Source organism: Ursus maritimus, unplaced genomic scaffold (assembly GCF_017311325.1).
Source record: "Ursus maritimus isolate PB19 unplaced genomic scaffold, ASM1731132v1 scaffold_21, whole genome shotgun sequence".
Classification (NCBI taxonomy): domain Eukaryota; kingdom Metazoa; phylum Chordata; class Mammalia; order Carnivora; family Ursidae; genus Ursus; species Ursus maritimus.
Window position 1 is genome coordinate 24,536,951 of NW_024424564.1, and position 22,244 is coordinate 24,559,194.

Sequence of the window (22,244 nt, forward strand, 5' to 3'; positions counted from 1 at the left end):
TTTAGCAGTATATATTTCACATTTCTTTGCCAATTAATGACCCTTCGCATAAAACGTTCTTCAAGTGAGTCATGTTCAATATTGCGTTGTACATTAAGTTCATAAAGCAAGCTAAAAGTAACAAAAATATCATCCGTTGTTAAATTTCTGAACATCAAATTATACAAATGATTCCTTGCTGTTTTAAATAATTACTGAATGTTTGGAATTAAACTCTTTTCTTAAGATTAAGGTAAAATAGAGAAGTTAATCTCATACAATATACCATAAAATATAAATCAACCCTCTATAGAAAATAATCCAGATTTTTCTCCATTGTTATTACATGACTAATATATCTAAAAAATGAACAAGTCTCAGACATTTACCTTCAAATATTCGCATTCCTAACAGCATCCCCTTTACAGATCACTCCGTGTTTCCTGAAATACTTACCACAAGAAGAAAGCTTCACTCCGAAAGACATTTTGAGCAATTTTTTTTTTCTGAGAACCCAGAGATGAAATGAGCATCATTGTAATTTATAAAAGACGATGTGAAGATGCGGTCTTAGAAATCTGACTTTGGTGGATGGTGATTGCTTAGGATTGTTTTCCTTCCAAAAGCACAGTTTCATTCTTATGACTATAACAAGGGGGGAAAATGTTGCAATGGTGAAAACCAGTGAGAAGGGGATTATAAAAAAGAATAGGATATAGCATCAATAAATCCAAAAGGAGCAGAGCAATGCAGAGAGAAAAGAGTAAAGTACCGGAAAACATCAATGATATACTAATACGTATTTCACATAAATAGTTTATAGTTGGATTTCATAAACATGACATCGTTTTTGTAAGACATTTAGCCAAAAGTCAGCATACACAATTCAGTCATTCTCCCAGTTACATAAAATAAAAACTTTTCAATTTGTTAAGAAATAATGTCCTATTTCTTAGAGCTACTAGTCTTTCTTTTTTAAATTGTTTTTTCTTTCTTCCTTTTTTTTCCTGCTTAATCCCTATACCTTAACTGATTCCCTGATTATCTTCTACTTTCTTCCTTCTTCTAGCATTCATTATGTAAAACCTATATTTGCCCCTAAACCACAAAATATTTGCTCACAGGTGTGGGTTATCAGAAATGAACCCCAACTCTAAGATTTCCAAAGCTTAAGAATCACTGATTTCATGCATTCATCCTGGAGACTTTGCTTATATTAGAAATAACAGATCTCATGCTTCACAAAATCAAAATGACAACTTCTTGGAGTCAGAAATGAGAGGAAGTGGGGAAGGAGAGGCACTGTAAGTTTTGTTTTCCAGTATGCTCTATATGGAATTGCTTTTGAATGATTCCTGTGCGTCAGAAATCTGGAGCAACAGTGGCAATAAGGGTAGATGTCACTTTCATTTGAAGTTCAGAAGTGGGGGAGGAGAGTGGGGGGACAAAGGAAAGGGGGAGGAGGAAGTGGAGAGAGGAGAGGAGGGATAGAGATGAAGGAGGGCACATCCTGAGCAGTAATCCCTGTGCTCTCATGACATCATCTTTCTGCATGTATATATAGGGAATGGCCAAAGCATCTCTCATAGTGCACTTTCCAAGTCAGCTGAAGGCAAGAGGAAGCGCCAGAGAAAGCCCCCTTCAGCGTGTCTGTGACATCTGTGGACTTCGCTTGCTAGAAGGCTCAAGGAGATGATAGCAGGAATGAAAATCCAGCTGGTATGCATGATACTTCTGGCTTTCAGCTCCTGGAGCCTGTGCTCAGGTAAGCTCAGCTGCATTTCACAATTCCCTGAGGTGATTTCTTTTTCTTTTTTTGCACTGTGTTGCTACTTATGTTAATGCATCCAGGGAGAAGAGTTTTCCCTTTATTCTGAATTTGCTTTTTAGTGATAGAAACGGAATATATTCTTTCTCTGTCTTTATGATTACAAGAACTGAAAGATTTCATTTCCCTTTTTAAATCTGCGAAGTAATAAAAGAGATTTCAATGAAACACTTCATGCCCTCCCCTTGGAATGTAACCACCAGAGGAGGAAAAAAAATGTGTAGAACTTAAATTAAGCTGGTCAAAATCTGATGAGAAGTACAGATGCACTACCTGTGAACCCATAGTTAAACCCCATTCCATTCGAAGTGCTTTTTCTCATCCTCAGTCATTCTCTTAGGAAGCTGTGGCTTCTCTCTCCCCCAAATTATTTTCTTAACTGTGTGTGTATGTTAAGATACAAATAAAGTGAAAACTGATGTTTAATGAGTGAATGAATGAACCATTATTTTCAGAAAATTATTTCTAAAAAATATAAAATATTCCAAGTACTGTTAGACACACATTTTGTACAGTCTTTCTACGTGACAAATAAGCATACTATTAATTTAATTTTTTAAGTTCATACAGAATGTAATTGGAAAACTGGTTTATTCATATAAATGGAAATTATTTACCTACAGAGTGTTTTGCATGTGATAATTAAGAAGCCATGTATTGCTAAATATCTACCAATAACTTACCTTGAAAATAAGATTTGAATTTAAAAGAGTAACATGTAATGTTATAATATTGCAATATCACATCCAAGTGGAAAAAAAAAACATAGGGGATAAATGCAGCAAAAATCATTTAGCCTGTTGTATACTTTTATATTTTATTAATATGACATTGAAATATTTAATTCAAACTCTTGCCATGATTTTATTTAAATTTTGAAATTAAATCTCGAAGATATATATGTGACTTAGCAAAATTTTTAATTTGTTTTGATCATGAGAAAAAGATCTTGAGCTTCTAACTTTGCAACATTTTTAATGATATAAATACCAAATTTTCTACAGTTATGATTTTATCTACTACATGGGGTTAAAGGTATATTTAGAGTGTATGAGAAAAATTGGGTTATTTATTAAACACTGTGTTTATTAACTCTTGGAGCTTCTTGCTGTGATAAGCCAAAATTTGTAGGGATTTTGGTATACATTTTTCATATATGGCCAAAGGAATTTGTCATTCCCTTGAGAAACAGGCTAGGCCTTGAACAAATAGGAGAAAAAGATTTCTGGTGTAACTTAGGTTCTGGATACAATTTAATCAGTGGTTTCTCTAAGTGTGACACTTCTTTTCAATGAGTGTGTACTGCAAGGAAGATAGTCATTTTAACATCTGCTTTGTTTTATGACAGATCGGTGAGTATGAATTAAATCATATAATTATGACGTTCTATAACTTTATTTCTATTATTTATAGTATTTTCTAAAGTTTTCTTCTCTGCAATATATTCACTAGGGGAAACTGGAAAGGAAGCCCTAATAAAAGTCAGAAATCCATTTTCAACACAATTACACATGTATTGATGAACAACTCCACTTTGGCTTAACCAATTTGCTTAATAACCTGTGATAATAGCTAAGTACACATAATTCTAAATTCTTATTTAAAGTGGAAAAACAAATCTTTCAAAGTGTGTTTTGTAAAATAGCATCTCAAGTTGACTAAATCTCAGTGTCTTTCTTATTCTAAAATTATCAGTAAATAATTCCCTTTGGTTTTGTCTTGAAAAAGCATCTTGTACAGATCTTTTCATTATGTTGTTTTTAAAATATCAATATGCATATATTCTATATATGTAAACTATTGCTGGTAAAAATCAACCAGCATTTTTTATGAAATCTCTATTATATGATATAATCAGGTGTTTTTTTTTTTTAATACTGAGATTCAGAGATTAAACAACTCCAATATGTCAATAGCTCTTTTGGCATATAATCATATGTTTATTTTCTTAGGAATGTTTTTATTATTCTAGCTGCCTGTTAGCCCAAAATAAAACCATAATTATTTTTTTCTGAATATTATTTTAAGGATAATAAATGCATAGAAAAACAATAAGCCTCTAAGACTAAATTTTTTTAGATTAATCTAAAATCTGTAGGTTACAATATAATTATTTGATATATGATTATATAGTAAACATGTGGTTTTGATTTTACTCAGATTCAGAAGAGGAAATGAAAGCATTAGAAGCAGATTTATTGACCAATATGCATACATCAAAGGTAACTTTTTCTTTTCTTTAACCAAGGATTGAAAAACATACAAGCTCTTGTTATAAACATGCTGTCTTTTTCCTATAGTTAATAACTTCCCATCAAGACTGAAAAGTTCATCGAGAGGCATTTCCTTTCTTGGGAAACTTTTCCTTGAGTTCAAAGGAGTTGAGGGCGTTGATGCAAAAGGGAAAGAAATCATAGTGACTATCAGCCAGCATACTGCAACCTTAATTAGGTCACAAATTATTTATGTGGAGATGAAAATGTATTTAAAGGAATCCTGTTTCCATTCCTGTCACGTCGTGTGCGGTAAGGGTATGCCTCAAGTTAAACACATCCAGGAGAACGAAGTGACATTTTGGTTATATTGGGAAGAGTAAAATGGAGTTCTAAATTAAAAATGGAAGTTCATGACAATTCATGAAAGAAATGTGGTAGAAACTAAAGGGCAGTAGATTGCGAACAGAAGCTTGGGGAACCAAACCTCCAACTGTGACTTACGAACGATTTGATCTTCAGCAAGGGGCTTAGTTAACACTGCCTGCCTTCGTTTCTTTATTTTTAAGTGCTGAGGTTACAGTTAGATTAACACTCTCCGTATAACAGAAGTATCATCTACACCTGCTTATGTTTTTATGGAACCAAGGGAAAGTTTGTATACCTGACCCTGTAATTCCTCTCTTGGTGTCTTGAAAACAAGATTCCTAGATCCCAACCTATACCTAGGAATAAAACACAATTAGAATACACCTGATTACCATGCTACCACACAGCATCGATTTACCCAGCGTGAGTCCATCAGTGTGTATCGAAATGCAGGAATAGGGAACAGGGTTCCCAACAAAAGATGTTTCTCAAAGAAAAATAAATTTTGAGTTGAGGCAGACCCCTGGTACAATCACTATTATAAGCACTGGGATATCAAAGCAGAGGATTCCACAGATGCTCTGGTAGGAAAGTAAGTGCTCAAAACTCCTGGCTATTTTTTGAAGCAATTCTCCAATTCAGGTCCTGCCACCTCACGGTTCTCTTCCTCAATTGGATGAGCACATTCTAGGTACAACAATCCCTATTATATTTGTAGAATTATGTTTGATAGTGGGTTTGAAGGGGACATGCCCGTTTCTTGTCCTTATTTGAGAGTATAGGACATTATTATCTGAAAGCTAACAAAGATATGTCATCTACTATGATATTTAAAAGACATTTGGGGAAAATTTGAGCGCATGTATTTTTACCATTGCCCTGATCTACAAAAGTTGAATGGGTTGAAACCAAATTCTTTCATAATTTGGTAGTCTTCATATCAGGAAAGATCAAATTTAGTTTAGTCATTAAAACTCAATAACCAAATAATAACCTTAAGATAACGGATCCCACGTTTAATACTCAGTCTGAATAGCAATAGTTACAATTACCTCAACTCAAAAATAGGAAGACAAGTAAAGCCAATAGTCTATGTTTAAAAATGGGGCAGATTGGAATGCCGTAGTTTCTCAGTAGAGATTTTACCTCTATAACTCTAAGTTTACACTGACACATAAAAATCCTAAATAATCTCTAAAATGTAGTATGGTTTGGGGAGTGCTAGCTACTTTGTGAAAATGTGGAAGTAGAATTATAATTCCTTCCCCTAGAGTTATAGGGGAAAAACAATTCCAGTTTATAGAATGGTTTGGTATTTCTCTTAAAAGAAATACACAAAAATATAGGTACAATAAAATTTTTCTCTTTTATTTAGTCTTGAAATATGTCTCTAAAACACATCATGGAAAAAAAAATTGAATCCCATTGCCTCCTTTTAATTGAGAAAAGTAAAATATAGTCTATAACGAGAAAGCATCCAGAAGCATAATTATTTCAGTTTTGCTGCTAGGATGGGAACGAAAAGCTTAGCTTATTTCTTATTTTTTACAAAATTACTATCTTTTGTTTCTCTTTGACTCAATTGATTTTTGGTGTGTGCAGAGTTCTATGCAAATGAAAACTCCAAACTTTTAATCATTTTAACTAAATTATTATATTTAAAAATTTAAGAGACTAGCATTTGATATTGGTAGAACTCTTATTAAAAGCTTCAGAAAGCTCTAGGTTTCTTCTTTCCATTTTCAAGGTAAAATATGTGAGCAACTTCAGTTTTAAAGTAACGCTATTTAGATATTGAAATATTAATGGGAAATTTACTTAAGCAACAGGTCAAGAGAGAGTTCATAGCTCGAAAAGTGGAAGATAATTTTTTTCTCACAAAACAATTCTCTTTATTACCAGTGCTAGTGCTTTTGTATTGTTCTATTAAGAAAGACAACCTGGTATAGTATGTTTTCTTCAGGATCTCAAAGAAGCTGCTACAATGTTGTCATTTTCTATGGTCAAACCCAATGCCTTGTATACAGTAAGAGTTTAATAAGTATTTTTGAACTAACAATGGGAATCTAGATTCATTACTAACCCTCACATTTTGTATTCAACTATTAAACTTCAGAGTTCCACCACAGATGACTTAAATTATTTTCAATTCAGTGAAATGTTTGAATTCACAATTTGCTGGACTCACCTGAGTTCAGTGTATTATGGGGAGTGAGTATTGGTCATATAGATTAGCTCCCATTTAATTAAGGAAACAAAAATGCTACCAGAATCTTATTTAGCATTAAAAAGTTAAATCAAGTAATGGTAAGTAAGAAACACAAATACTCTTGTTTTCTTTACCTTGAAAACAAGAAGAGATAGTATTCTAAATTTCTTATCTATAGGCTTAGGTCTATTATAAACATTTGTATAAAGTAATTTGATAATTCAGAATGTTTGTTGTTAAAGAAAAAATATTCATGATTCTAGCTGAAGGTAGTAAGGAAGACTTTAGTTAAGAGGACTAGTGAAACGGGGGTTTTGCAGAGACTGGCTCAACTCCAAATACGAGTAGGGCAAATGTGCTTTTATAGCCGAGGCAGAGTGGGGCTCAGTGGATAGAATAAGAGGAAACATTAAGGATAGAAGGATTCTTGGTAGAAGACACAACAGGATTCTGATATTAAGGACAGAAATTTGATAAAGTACCTGATATTTGATCAGATATCTAGGGCGATCAGATATCAAAGGTGAGAGGCGCGCACGTGCAGTAAATTGACTCAGCATGGCTCTTGCTAACACTGGACTAAAGAGGCCAGCAAAGCCCAAGGTTGGGACCAAGTCAAGAAGGTGGCTCAGAGGAGCCTGATTCAAAGAAATTCTGCCATTTTTCTGAATGAAATAGTTGAAACCTTATTCACAATGTTCTCAAATACAAGATATCTACTTAGACATCCTTTAGTCAGTAGTGCTTTCAGTGCTGTGCTTCCTACGTATGATGGGGACTAATGGGACCTTAAATAATCATATTACTGAGTCACATAGTGACTACTTTAACGGGCAGAAGGAAACAAGATGATTAATTCAGTTTCCTCGTCCAAAAAAGTAACCAGATAAGACTAGTCCTGACAAATACTTTATGAATAAAGCATTCTGTGGTCAGATTAATTTGGGAAACGTTTGATACTATATTGTCACCATTAAAAAGTTACAAGGGGGACACCTGGCTGGCTCAGTTGGTAGAGCATGTGACTCTTGATCTCGGAGTTGTGAGTGTGAGCCCCATGTGGGGTGTAGAGATTACTTAAAAATAATAAAATATTTAAAATATATAAATAAAATTAAAAGTTACAATGAATATTTGCACATTAGAAGCTCTGAGGATACCTAAGTTCAAGAAATCTTTAAATTTCCTTTAAATTCAAGTTTTCCAATTTACTTGACAGTGGAACTCTTTGAAAAACAGTGAGTGCAGAACTAGTGTTCTAAGGAGTACACTTGAGAAAACACTCAATTAGATGATCTATAAAGAGCTTTCTAAATGTAAAAATATGGTATTCCATTAATTGACATGATATAAGGTGTTGGTGCCAGACAGTGGAGTGTGTCGTCTGTAAGTTTTCCATAGCAGAAAAGTTTAAGCATGGCTGGACAACTGTATTCACGGAGTATAGTTGAAAGGATTTCCAAACTGGTTAAAACCATCATATATTATTATATATCATAATAATGTTTTCAAGTGAATATCTCAGTACTCAAATATTTGCATGTTCTTAGTATAAAATCTTAATCAAAGGATGTGCACACTTTGAATGTTAATGCAAAACATCCTTCAAAAAGTTATAAAGAATCTACACCCAGACCGACAAATATTTAGAAGAGGAAGTGTCTGTCTCCCCATGTCCCTATAACTACACCAAGTGAGCGTACCTCTCCTTTGAGAGTCTTCTCATCTGATGTTGGCCAAGTTGAACATCTTTCCACATGTTTCTTCTTTGATGAGTGATTCTATGACTTGTTTACTCATTTTAGTTATCTAAGGTTTAAAATTTTAAGTTTTTTTTTTAAATGGTGGATTCGACAGTTTCTTTTTGAAGAGCTCTACCTGTGTTAAGGATATTAACATTTTGTGGCAGCTTTTCCCATACAGCTTGCTTCTGATGGTGGTTCATTCAGGCTGTTAATTTTCCAGAGATGTTCTACACATTTAAGTATTTAAAATTATCCTTTTCTTTGTGGATTATGGTTTGGATATTGGCTTAATAATACCTTTCTAGGTTTATAGAACAAATTCTATATATTTAGACACCATTTTATTTTTACTCATATTTAACCCATCTGGATACTGTTGATGACAATATGTCAAGAAAGTTATAACTAGATCTAAGTCCAGATTTCCTGGTAGCCAACTGTCCCAAGGATTTCAAATGCAAACTTTGCTCTATATTGTACATCCATTTGTACTTTGACCAATTTTGGAACATTATTTTCTCTTCTGTTGGGTTTAATGTTTACTCTTTCTCTATTAATTCACTCCTTTGATTACTGAGCCTGTAAGATACATTTCAATATCTGGTAAAGTAAGTTCCTCATTACCTTTTTATTTTTCTAAATCTTCTTGGTTATTCTCACACATTCATACTTCCAAATTAACATTATAATTATTTTTGCCAAATCCCCACCTCCAAATTCCAGTCTCCCTATGTTTTCCAAATTGGAACTTTGATTTGCAATTGCGTTACAGGTGGGAAGTAATTCAGAGAGAACTGACATGTGATATTATTGTTTTTGAATCCTTTCATCATTCACATCTATGTGTGTGTGTGTGTTTAGGAAAAACATATGCTTTCCTTCATCTATGCTGTTTGAAATTTCTGTTAATTTTTATTATTTTGCATTTCAGTTCTCCTAAGTCCTTATGTTTCCTCATTTTATTATTGGCACATAGGAAAGTTGTTGATGGTAATAGTGGTTTCAGACAAGATCTTATTTTTAAAAATGGTAACTCTAGAAAATATTATAATTTGCGAATAAATAAATTGATCAGCTGTGATGCTGCCTATAACTATCGATGTGTGGAATCGATTAGTGATCTCACACCTCTGTAATTATCCATATCGATTAGTATCATCGTAGTCCGTGCTCCATTAGACACTAAATTGAAGTGTACTAAAGAGAATGGTAATTTTAGTATTTCATCTGTGATGTATATATATATTTACATATTTATTCTCACTATTATTTCTATTTTTTGCTTTGCTCAGGTATGTGTGCTTGTGTGCATGTATATAACTGTATTACATTTTTTTAATGTATGAGGAATACATTTTTTTATGAGGAATTGGTACTAATCAATTTTGTGATATCAAGTTACTAAACAGACAACAGTGTAATTATTAAGCTAGAGTAACAGTTAGACCCTAAAATATAATGGCTTAACACAATGGAAATTTATTTCTTATTCATATAATACAAGTGTTAACTATCTATTTTTTCTTTAAATTTTAAGTACCTATTTTTTTCTGTACTTCAGATCAGTAAAGCAAGCATTTCTTCTTGGAAAATGACCCTGCTAAATGTTTGCAGTTTTGTAAATAACCTGAACAGCCAAGCCGAGGAAACAGGAGAGTTTCGTGAAGAGGAGCTTATTACGAGGAGAAAATTTCCCACTGCCTTAGATGGCTTTAGCTTGGAAGCGATGCTGACAATATACCAGCTCCAAAAAATCTGTCACAGCAGGGCCTTTCAACAATGGGAGGTAAAGCAAAAACAAAATACTAATATAATTATCATTTTACTAGTTAGCTTTCCTTTGTACTGATTTTTTTTTACCCTGATCATTATCATAACAGGAAGACTTACAAATATTAAAGAAGAACAAACCATGTGTTGAGGTTAACATTCCTTCAGATCTTCAAAGTGTCCTTCAAATATTTGGAGTTTAGCAAAATATTTTTTCTTCAATCTCAAAAGGGGGGTATATCTTAAGGCAGATTTGATCCACATGCTTTCATTGTGCTTAAATGGATGGCATACTCAGGCAATTTTTGGTGGTGGTGTGCCTACAAAATTTAAGAACTCAAAATGCTTTCTTAGAAACACCGAGTCATGTGTGTTTATAAACAAGCACAAAGCCCAAAAGGTTCCATTCATATTTGAATATATTAGGCAAATAAAACTGGAAAAAATCCATATATATATATATGGGTATATATATATATGGATATATATATATAAATGTCAATTGTGAACTATTTATCCAGGAATTAAAAACAACAACAATAACAATAACTCAATAAACTATGATATACACAAATCAGGTGCACATAAGATTAGAACCTTATTTTAAATGATATTGAGTGATTTAAAATAAAACGATAATATCATTCAGAACATAATATGAATAATTACAGACTATGTTCACAGAGAAGCATAAGATTAAGAAACTAGATTGTCTGACAGTACCTGTTTTATCTTCTCTGAAATTGAATGCTGTGGGTTGAAATAAAGAGTTGGTGATATGATTCAATGCATATGCATTATAATTAAAACTAAGTCTCCTCTTAGTATTTCTTATGACCCCAAAGTTTAGAGGACAATCACAAATACAAATACAATTCTTATCTTGAACATTTGTTCAAAAATTTCACAAATAAAGTGCAAAATTCTGGGACGAGTTCTTAAACACTTTCCGCTAGCTGGAATTTTTGATTCAGAACTGTACCAGAAAAAAGTGCTCAGAACTAATTTTAGAATGTGGCATATTCAGTGAGATATTAGATAAGACTCTACATGGAGATGAACTCCCTTAAGTTGTTGAATCTGAACTTGCTTCTAATTATTAGCCCCCACAATCTAAAGAGATCTTTACTATTTAAACAGAGCTTCCTCATGTGTTAATTTCTACAACTAAGGCAGAGCAGGCATTCCTCGTTGATTAAGAAATGGATCTTTGGAATGGCTTTCAAGTTAAGTCAGTAGTTAACTGACTTACAAAGAGAATACAAAATCCTGTTGCCTTTTGAGGTCAAACTTGGCTTACTAAATTCAAACCTCTATATTTTTTGTGATTTATGATATATTTTCATAACATTCTCATCGCTCTATCATAAATCAAAGCCTGAAAAATACTCATGTCTGCCAGGTGTGTGGCTTCAGCTGGAGGTATTAGTGTGTGGCCTTGAACAGAGTCAGAAAAAACCATGTTCTCATCCTGTCTCAGTCAGTGGAGAGTCATCTGTCCTTGGACAAACAGTTAATTGCTCTAAACCTTGAAATCTCATCCACATACGTCTTACTGTCTGAATAGCAAGAGAGATAAAATAGAGACAAATACTCGGAAAGACGTCATGCCTGTAAGTTTGATTCCTATTCTGCCTATCTTGCAGTTACTTCAGGAAGATGTTCTTGATGCTGGGAATGACAAAAATGAAAAGGAAGAAGTTATAAAGAGAAAAATCCCTTACATTCTGAAACGGCAGCTGTATGAGAATAAACCCAGAAGACCCTACATACTCAAAAGAGGTTCTTACTATTACTGAGAGGATAAATATTTCCTTTACATGAGATTGTGATTTATCATCCTTTAATTAAATATCAAATTATCTTTGTGTGGTAATGTGACAGAACCTGAATATTGTGTCTCTTCTACAGTCGTGGTTTATCCGGTGTGATTTTTCTGCATTAATACAAATTGGACTAAATGTTTTAAAATAAATCTACATCTTGAGCATGATCATGTGTTGTGTGTAATTAGAGTCGATATTAATTAAGTCACATATAGAATGTCTTGTGATTTTGCAGAGCACTTAATGGGTCATTTAAAACAGTCAAAATGTTTGATATTTTAAACCAAATTATAAGGGATTACAATGGAGTCCTATGGCAAAGCCTAGCATATATATCATTGACTCAAAACAAAGTTATAGTACTTCTTTTATTATTTGATTTTTTTTTGAATTGAGAGAACTACATGTTCTTTTCCAAGACTCACATAAATCTCCCAGATATGGGAAAGGTAACAGTGGTATGATAGGATCATCTTAAAAGAATGATTAATAAACTATTGTTAATTATGCCTATCTTAATGAATGATCTTCAGCTGAATTTGTCTTTCTATTAAATAAACTTAATGGCTAATAAAGACAATATCTTTCTCCACAAATTTACTTCCATTAGAAGAATTACCTTTTACCGACTTTTTTTCCTCACACTTTGACCCAGTAAATGATAGCTTTATTTTTAATTTCACCGAGGAATTTGTGTGACTAAAAGTTTTTTCCGAGTAGAACATTTCTGAGTCAGAAGGAATACTTGAAATAATTCCTCTTAAATGTCCTTTAAGACCGTACTTATGGTCTCATAAGCCATCACAGTCTATACATTCCACCATTAACCGTGGCTTTTCAGATTCTCACTCTTAATAGGGGTCTAGGAAGACCTCTCTCCACAGGGCTACAACCTAGTTCATAGTTACATAGGAGGGAAAATATCAGGATTGAAGTTGTGGAATGAAGGAGACTTCAGAACTTCAGGTACTTTTGATAAGATTGCCCTACACCTAGGCTAAACCCCATTCAGTAAGATATAGCAGCAGCGTAGTAGTCTCTGAGTTTTTCTGGTAAAACCATGACTTCTCATGACCACCACCCAACTGTCTTTCACTATCCTGTCAGCTTCAATATTAAAGAGTACCCAAGGAGGGAGCCTGGTTGGCACAGTTGGTTAGGCAGCTGACTCTTGAATTCGATTCAGGTCATGATCTCAGGGTCGTGAGATCGAACTGCATGTTGGACTCTGTGCTGGGCCCGGAGTCTACTTAAGATTCTTTCTTACTCTGCTCCTCCCACTTGTGCGCTCTCTTTCTCTGTTTCTCTCTCTGAAATAAATAAATAAATCTTTTTTTAAAAAAGTGCCCAAGGCCCTGATCCTAAGACAAAAACTATTTCCTAGTAATTAAGAGTATGTACTCTGGAGTCAGAATGTCCAGATTCACCCTGTAATCCTGGACAACTTATTTAACCTCTATTTCCTCAACTACAAAATATGGACAGTAATGGGGTTTGGAGGGGGATTAAATGGTCTCATATATGTAAAATGCTTAGAATGGAGTTTGAACATATTCATAACACAATATATTTAACAGTTCTTCCAACCACTTTCATACCATTTTATTCCTTCTCTTTCAAAAACTACAGAGCATAACACAATTGCATACTAACCTTCTGTTTTGAGCAACTACTGATCTCCTAATTCCTTGCCTCATTCAATGTCCTTGAGGACTTGCATGTCCACGTGCAAGAGCCATCCAATAATCTCCCTTCTCACTTCCAGTAATAAACATTTAATCCATTTTATCATCAATCACTTTATGGTCACACCATAGAACTTTTACTACCAATAAATTCAACCTCTCCAAAATATCAATTGGAAGCACTCTACTCTTTATACATCATCTTCTCTTTCCAGTTAATATAACCTAACACTCCCACACCAACTAATCCATTGTCTCAACCTACTTCACTCTTCACCTTCTATGCATGCCCCCACTGTGCTTTTTACTTGGCTTGGAGTCTGTGGGCCAAAACAAAAATCACTCTCTTGTTACCCTCAACAGCTTCACCTTCTATCTTATATGAGCCTGTGAAAACACCCACTTAGAGACTACATGTAGGTAGGAATGGTTAAGTTGGAGCCAAAGGGATATCAAATGGGGGAAAAAATGTGTTCAACTTGTGGGTCCTTTATAACTTAAGCAGAAATCTTATTCCCTAAACTTTGACATTTTCCTCATTTTTTGTGTATATAATATGAATTTATTTAACCACACAAAGAATATCATTTTCTTGAGGATAGCATTGATTGATAAAGCTTAATCCTTAAATAACTTCATGGAAAAAAAATGCCTCACCATCCTGGGAAACCAGACTGTTACTTGAAAGAGAAATGCATTCTAAGTTACTTTAAACAGTGTATTTTTTAACCTGGTTGATACATCTCACCATTATTTTAATCATTACAGTCTTCTGCAGGCCTTCTCATGGTTTATTTCTTCTCATCATCCAGATCTCTGCATGTATGATATGTACAATGAAACCTTTTCTTAACATCCTGTCTTTAATAACCTTCATACATGAGTCAATATCTCCACCTAACTTGCCCTATTTTTTTTTTTTTAATATTTGAAAAAGAAAAAGAAAACAAAACAGTCACTAAGAGCTATTAGCTGGGAGTTGACCTGGCACCAACAGAGAGGTCACAGGTTTCTCCTGTTAAACATATATAATTTCATTGAACTAAGACTTTGGACAGGGTCACTCTAACTGTGATGGCAAAAGACAACCAACAAGCCCACTCTGAGCAAATCACATCTGAGAAAAACAAAAACAAGAACACTGTAACCTACGAAAATGAACAAACATCCATCCTCCTTTCCCACATAATTTGAGTGACCACTGCTTCTTAACCAGCTATTGTTTTAATTCTTCTCTGTTCTTCCACTTCCTGGATAAAAACTACCCTAACACCCAAACAGAATTGCCTCTCTCTCTTTTTTTTTTTTTTTTCCAGAATTGCCCACACATCTGAAAACACCCAAACCAGAGCAAAGCCACACTTCTGGAATATTCCCCAAAGCACCTAACACAAGCTCAAGTCCTGTAAAAGTTTCCTACTTAAACCCTGTTATTGAGAAGCCACATGATTTCCCAAAGAATGAGATCTCCAGTATCAGTAAACCCAACTTCATATTAGTGTATTTCCGGTGGTCTTTGGCTGGAGGACATCATTTTATCTTTCTTATTCATAAATTGGATCCCCAAGCTTGAGCATAAGGCCTGGTAGATGTCAGCAAGAATTGGTTTCATGAATGAATAAATTAGCAGCAATAGGGCTCTTTCTGTTATAAAAATGGGGTTTAGACATAGTTTCTACAGATTTTGAAGCCCAAACTTAAAGATTACATTTCATAAGGATGAGTTTGAGCACAGGTATCTACAAGAAGTCCCTGGTCTTATGTGAAGCAACAGAGAATCTGAGGTATTGAAGTTTGTATTCACTTACAGTGACAGTCCAGGGAGCTTATCTCTCATTTTTTTTCCAGTAGTGGTTTTCACAGAAATAGAAAAAAAAATCCTCAAATTCTTATAGAACCACAATTTCCGCCTCCAATAACCAAAGCAATCCTAAGAAAGAACAAAGCTGAAAGCATCATACTTTCTGATTTCAAATTATGTAACAAAGCTATAGTAATCAAAACATGATGGTACTGGCATAGAAACGAACACATAAACCAATTGAACAAAATCAAGAGCTCAGAAATAAACCACCTGTAAAAGCAGAATCCGACCTATAAATGCAGACAACAAACTGATGGTTGCCAGAGAGACAGGGATGGGAGGGAGGGGTCAAAATGGGTGAAGGAGGGGGAGATACAGGCTTCCGGTTATGGATTGAATAAATCATGGGAATAAAAGGTACAGTATAGGGAATATAGTTAATGATATTGTAATGGCGTTGCGTGGTGACCAATGGTAGCTACACTCATGGTGAACATAGCATGATGCATAGAGAAGTTGAATCACTAAGTTGTACACTTGAAACTAATGTAACAGTGTGTCAACTATACTCAAATAAAAAAGTAAATTAATTAATTAATTAAAAAACAAATAAACCATGTGTATACAATCAATTAATATTTGGCAAGAAAGCCAAAATTACTCAGTGGGGAAAGGATAGTTTGTCTAATAAATGGCACTGGGAAAATTGGATATTTGCATGCAAAAGAATGGAACTGGTTCCCTGTCTTATACCACTCACAAAAATGAAATCAAAATGAATTAAAGATTTAAAAATAAGACCTAAAACTAGGAGTCTCCAAGAAGAACACACAGGGAAAAATTCCTTGACATTGGCTTGGCCATAGTTTTTGGATATGACACCAAAAGCAAAAACACAGTAGTGGGCTATATCCAACCAAAAAGCTTCTGCACAACATAAGAAACAATCAACAAAATGAAAAAGCAACCTACTGAATGAAAGTATTTGCAAATCATGTATCTAAAATACACAAAAAACTCATTCAACTCAATGGCCAAAAAACCCCCCAAAAACAAAAGAAAACAAAACAAACAACCTCCCCAACCAAATAATTAAAAATGGGGAAAGGACCTGAATTTTTTTTTTTTTTTTTTTTTTTGCAAAGAAGTGTAAAAATGACCAACAGGTACGAATAGGTGCTAAATATCACTAATCATCAAGGGACTGTAAAGCAAAACAATCATGAGATACCACATCACACCTACTAAGAAGACTATTATCAAAAAGCCAAGAGATAAATGCTAGCAAGTATGTAGGNAAAAGGAAAACTTTGTTCTCTGTTGATGAGAAAGTAAACTGGTACACACTATGGAAAACAGTATACATCCAAATAAAACAAAACCATTATCTTGAAAATCTATCTATACTCCCATGGTCATTGTGGCTTTATTTTCAATACCCATGGTATGGAAACAAACTTAGTGTCCACCAACACATGAATGAATAAAGAAAATGTGAATTGTACATGTATATATAATTTATTTGCATCATTTATTGTGTATGTATTGTGTGTGTATATGTGTATATATGTATATATACATATATGTGTATATATATGTATATATACATATATGTATATATGTATATGTGTATATATGTATATCCATAGAGGTATACATACACACATACATATAAAATTCATCTTTAAAAAAGAAGGAAATGTTGCTATTTGCGACAACATGGACGTACCCCGTGTAGGACATTATGTTAAATCAGACAGAGGAAGATAAACACTGCATGGTATCACTTCTATTTGGAATCTAAAACAAAACCTGAATTCATAGAAACAGAGAGTGGAAGAGTGGTTGCCAGAGGCTGGGCTGGGGGGATGGAGGAAATAGGGAGAGGTGGGTAAAAGGGTATAAGCTTTCAGTTAGATGAATAAAGTCAGCATCTGATGTAGAACAGCCGTAGTAACGACAGTTGGTAACACAGCGTCCTACCGTGGAAATTCACTAAGAGATCGGAATTGAAGTGGCTTAGCAAAAAATTTTTAAAAAAAGAAAAAGAAAGAAAGAAAGAAAGAAAGAAAGAAAGAAAGAAAGAAAAGTAAATATGTGAGGTAATGAAGTGCTAATTAGCTTGTTCACAATGTATACACGTACCAAATCATCACGCACGGTTTAATGATTTTTCAGTTTTGTCAGTTTCATTTCAACAAAGCTGAAAAAAGTACATCCGGTCCTTGTCCCTCCAGCTCTCATGCCTTTGGAGTCTGAATGCTTTGAATGAAGCATAGATTATATTTAAACTATATTGCGGATTGTTATATTGTATGAAATATCTGTTTCAAATATCCACTTTAGAAGTGACAATAATATTTACAATATAATTTACAAAATTAGAAGGCCGGGGTGCCTGCGTGGCACAGTTTGAGTGTCCGACTTGGTTTCGACTCAGGTCATGATCTCAGGGTCATGGGATAGAGCCCCAAGTGAGCTCCACGCTCAGCGTGAAGTCTGTTTGAAATTCTCACTGCCTCTCTCTCTGCTTCGCACCCCCCTCAAATAAGTAAATAAATCTTTTTTAAAAAATTAGAAATCCTATTATGTTTCTGGGATTTTATTTGCACATTCTCTTCTTGTAAATATATATTTACAAAGTTGTATAAAGAGTATAATACTATACTAAAATACACAATATTATTCAAAGGTGGATATTATTAACCTTATTTTACAGATGATAAAACTGAGGGGAGATTAAATGACCTGTCCAGTTTTGAGCTGAGTATAAGTGACAGAATCAGGATTTGCACTCCAGTGTGCTTAACTCTAAGGCCCATGGTCCTGTTGCTATACTCCTGTGAACCCCAGAAAGAACACTCTATTGGCAGCATACTGAGGTTTTAGATCATGAGGTTCCATATTTGAAATTTTACATGAATAATGGCTAAAAAACATGGAACTACATTCTTTTGTTGGGTGAAGAAAATGAACACAGTATTTCTGAAAATGTAATTTCCAATTTTATGTTAATGTGCTAATTATATGCATTCTCAAATAAGACATTTCAATACCTTTTAATTATTTTATCAGATGAATATCAGTAATTGAATGATGAATGGTTTGAAAACTTTTTAGAACATTACTTTTTCAAATATATTTGTTATATTATGCATGAATATTTCTTTTGCTGCTTTTTCCCCTGAATAAATGTCTACGTTTTCTGTGCAAAATATAATCATTAAATGGCCATACAGAAATGTCACCAAATTCTATTTTGTATTTTAATACCTGTACTATCCAAGTATGGAAATCTTCTTGCCTTTTTTAACAACTGAAAAGGTTAGCTATTATTCATTCCCATTTATTTGCATATGAAAACATAATTCAGCTTTTAATGTCAAAAAACAAAGATCTTGAAAAGAAAAGCCATCTCTTTCCCCAAAATGGAAGAACTTTTATTGTACCAAAAATAACATAAAAACTAAACCATTTGATCCTTTACCAATCTTTTTATTATTTGTAAAACACAGAAATTAGTATTATAAAACACGTCTCTTTCAGAATCTTAGAATTTAAAAATGTATTGAGGTTTCAAAAACTTTATACTCTTACTTGCCTTTTCTTTCCTGTTGAGATGTGCATTGCAAATAAACAAACGATTCTTCTTAGAAACCAGGTCGCTGGAGAATACATAAAAAAGACGGCTACCACCGGGTCACATCAGAAGAGGGTGCCCCTTCCTCCCAGTGGGCACAGCCCTGTGCTCACGTACATGACTGGGTGAGCAGAATAAGGTCAGCCCTGGGCCCACCCACCCTCTCTTTTTGATCTTTGTGCAGTGCACAACCTGCTCAAATGTAGACACTGGCCAAAGGACTTAAATGTGCTTGTCAATTCAAACATCAACTGGATGCTAATTTGAGTCCGGTTTTAAAGGAGAAACAAAAAAATCCTGTACTACAAGTCCAACAGTCGGTGCTCAATACATATTAACTTACTGATGAATTGACTGAAGTGACAAATTAGCCTTTAAGAAAGAAAGTTAATTCCAAGTCTCTATCTACAGTATAATTCTTTGGGGAAGTCAAAATTAAACCTGGACAATATTACGAATAAACGATTTTCTCCAATTTATCTTCTGCCACCATCTTTTATCATTTTTTCCTCCTCTGGGTAGCAACTTAAAATGAGTCTCTCAGACCTTTTTATTACCCCTTAGTAAATTTATTAACATGATTTTAATTACTCTTTCGGGATCAAACTTTGGCCTGCAGGGCAGAATATCATGTTTTGAAATCATTCATAGCAGCTACAAAAATATGAAAACAAATTAGCCTCATTCATTCATTTCGTCAGCAAATATTTCCTAAGCCTATGCCAGGTCTTGGGGCAGACACTGCGGATAAGTCAGTGAACAGACAGACTGTGTTCTCTCTGCCAGGAGCTCAGCAGCTCTTCCGCAAAGTCCCTTACCTGTCAAGTTCTGCCTTCTCTGTCCTTTCACTGATCTTGCATCATAAAGCCCAAGATGAACAATTCCCTCCGAAAAGCTTCTCCTCCTGTTGAAGAGAGGCTGTGTGCGCTGGAGTCCCCAAGCTCTCCATGGTTGGCTAGAGAGGAAGGTGATCTGTGATCATTCCTATACAACATGTTTAGCTGCTCAGGCATAACTAGGTACAAAGTAGTGAAGTGACATGTTGGAGGGCACAGTGATAATTTATTACAGAACTGGGATTAGAAACAAGGTCTATTTGTTCCTTACATAGGCTCTTGATGTTTGGACAATTTTCCTCCCGTTCCTCCACAAAAGTTCCATGCCGCACTAAGATAGGAAATCCGCCGGGTATCCCAGAAGGGGAAAAATTTTCCTTCTGGTTACCAGTCTTGCAGTTTTCCCCTGAATGATTGTTGATGGCGTAGACGGACTCCTGAAGCCAGCGGAACTTGATACAATAAAGCATTCGGACACCTCAGCTCACAGGATCGGAATCGTACAAGGCTTTAAACTTGTGCACATGGATGAAACTGACAACTGTAATGAAAATGAGCCTGAACGTGCCTTCTGCCCCAAACCTGTTTGAGTGGGAAAATACATCTGAATAAGCCGCACAGCCTCCAGCATGACACACATTATACATGATTCTTTTTCTTGTGTTCTTTGTTCCACACCTTTTCTCCTGCCATTTATTGTACTTACGCTTTATTCTACCCTTGTCCAATTGATCACATCTCATTCTTTTTGAGACTATGATGAAATGCCCTTTCATTCTCTTTTCTTTTCTTTTTTTGGAAGCATTTTCTAACCTACCAACTCACCACTCAGAGGTCAGTTAGGTCTCCTCTGTGCTCCCCTCTGCACTCCTCTAATACCCCTCAGATGTCGCTGTTGGCACATTTACCACCTGTTACAGTAAGAGGTTGTATGCTTCTCTGCATACATCCAAAACATCTTTAAGTTAGATATTATTAGATATTAGATATTATGCCTTGCTCATCTCTCTATCCCTTCACAGTTCCTGGCACAGTTCTTGGCACACTCATGAAGATGTTTGTTGAACAATAAATCATTGTTTAGCTGAGATGACAGGCAATTGTCATGGTGGCAATCTCTTACTCTCAACCTACTTCTTTGTGGATAATCCTTAAGAGAGATGCCCTCTAGAAAGAACCAGATCTACCCCTTTATAGGCTCAACTATAAGATACACTCTGCCTATAAGGATTTTGCTTATAGCAATTCTCCAGTTCTTATTTCAGAATGCCTATGGAGCTCTCCCCAAATCTGGAATGCCATTGGCACCATAAAGAACTCCTGGCTTTAGGGATTCACTTATGGAGCTCAGTGTGTGATAAGCAGCACAAATAGCAGAGTCCTTGAAAGAAAGCAATCCTAGCTGTCTGAGATCCATCCAGGAAACATCTGAAGTTTAATACCTTCTTATCAAGTCCAGCTACCCTGGTCGACAAATGGATTTCCACACCAGGTATCGCAACCCCCCGTCTTACGGGCGGTCAGACTTTCTGTGACAGAAAATCTTTTAGTGCTTCAAAGCTTTTTGCAAATGATGGCATCTGATTTTTATCTTGTTTCAATTTAAATTACTTCAGACTCTCATAGGGCACTCGATATATGGATTTTCACTTTAGGAGAATTCAAACAAATACTGAAATCCTATCAGCAGGAAATATGAGCCCAATGAACCTAACTAAGAGTTTTTGAGTGTACTCAGCAAGGTCCTGGGGAAAATTAAAGGGAGAGGATGTAAGCCATTTCTTGCACTATTATTCCTGGTACCTTTTAAAAAGAGGTGTAAAGCAAAGCAGTGGGCAGCTTCATTTACCAATGCACCACCTAAGGAAAGACAAGGTGTCTGACATTTACAAAAAAGGCTTCATGTCCCTAAGGCTTAAATTCAATGAATGTAAAAATACCTTCAGTGTTGTGCCTGTAAAGCTCATTCCTGTTCACTTAAGAACTTACCACTTCCCAGTAGATAGAAGCCTGCTGTTTAACTGTCTTCAAGGAAGCAATCTGACTCACTTGCTGTTCCTAACCAATTTTTATTCAAGGGAAAGCTGCCCACAGACAGAACAGTTTAGAGATGTTCAATTTCTTTCTTCCTGAAATGGCTTCCTGCTGTCTAAAATGTGCCAAAATGCAATATACATCAAAACCACAATGAGATACCACCTCACACTGGTCAGAATGGCTAAAATTAACAACTCAGGAGAACAACAGATATTGGCGAGGATGCAGAGAAAGGAGAACCCTCTTACACAGGGGTGGGAATGCAAGCTGGTGCAGCCATTCTGGAAAACAGCATGGAGGTTC

General features: G+C 34.8%; 1 protein-coding gene across 1 annotated transcript; it reads left to right on the top strand.

Moving 5' to 3' along the window:
- The first annotated feature begins 1,671 nt into the window (after positions 1-1,671).
- NTS (neurotensin) lies at positions 1,672-11,912 on the top strand. The gene is made up of 4 exons (XM_008687742.2): positions 1,672-1,744; positions 3,968-4,029; positions 9,905-10,129; positions 11,760-11,912. The coding sequence occupies exons 1-4, from the start codon at positions 1,672-1,674 to the stop codon at positions 11,910-11,912; spliced, it is 513 nt and encodes a 170-aa protein (XP_008685964.2).
- Positions 11,913-22,244: the final 10,332 nt, after the last annotated feature.

What these genes read in the sequence shown, in the direction of transcription:
- NTS (XM_008687742.2), top strand. Translation starts at nt 1,672, where the DNA reads ATGATAGCAGGAATGAAAATCCAGCTGGTATGCATGATACTTCTGGCT. An exon ending in CTCCTGGAGCCTGTGCTCAG is followed by an intron (nt 1,745 to 3,967) that starts GTAAGCTCAGCT and finishes GATTTTACTCAG; the next exon opens with ATTCAGAAGAGGAAATGAAA. An exon ending in GGGCCTTTCAACAATGGGAG is followed by an intron (nt 10,130 to 11,759) that starts GTAAAGCAAAAA and finishes CCTATCTTGCAG; the next exon opens with TTACTTCAGGAAGATGTTCT.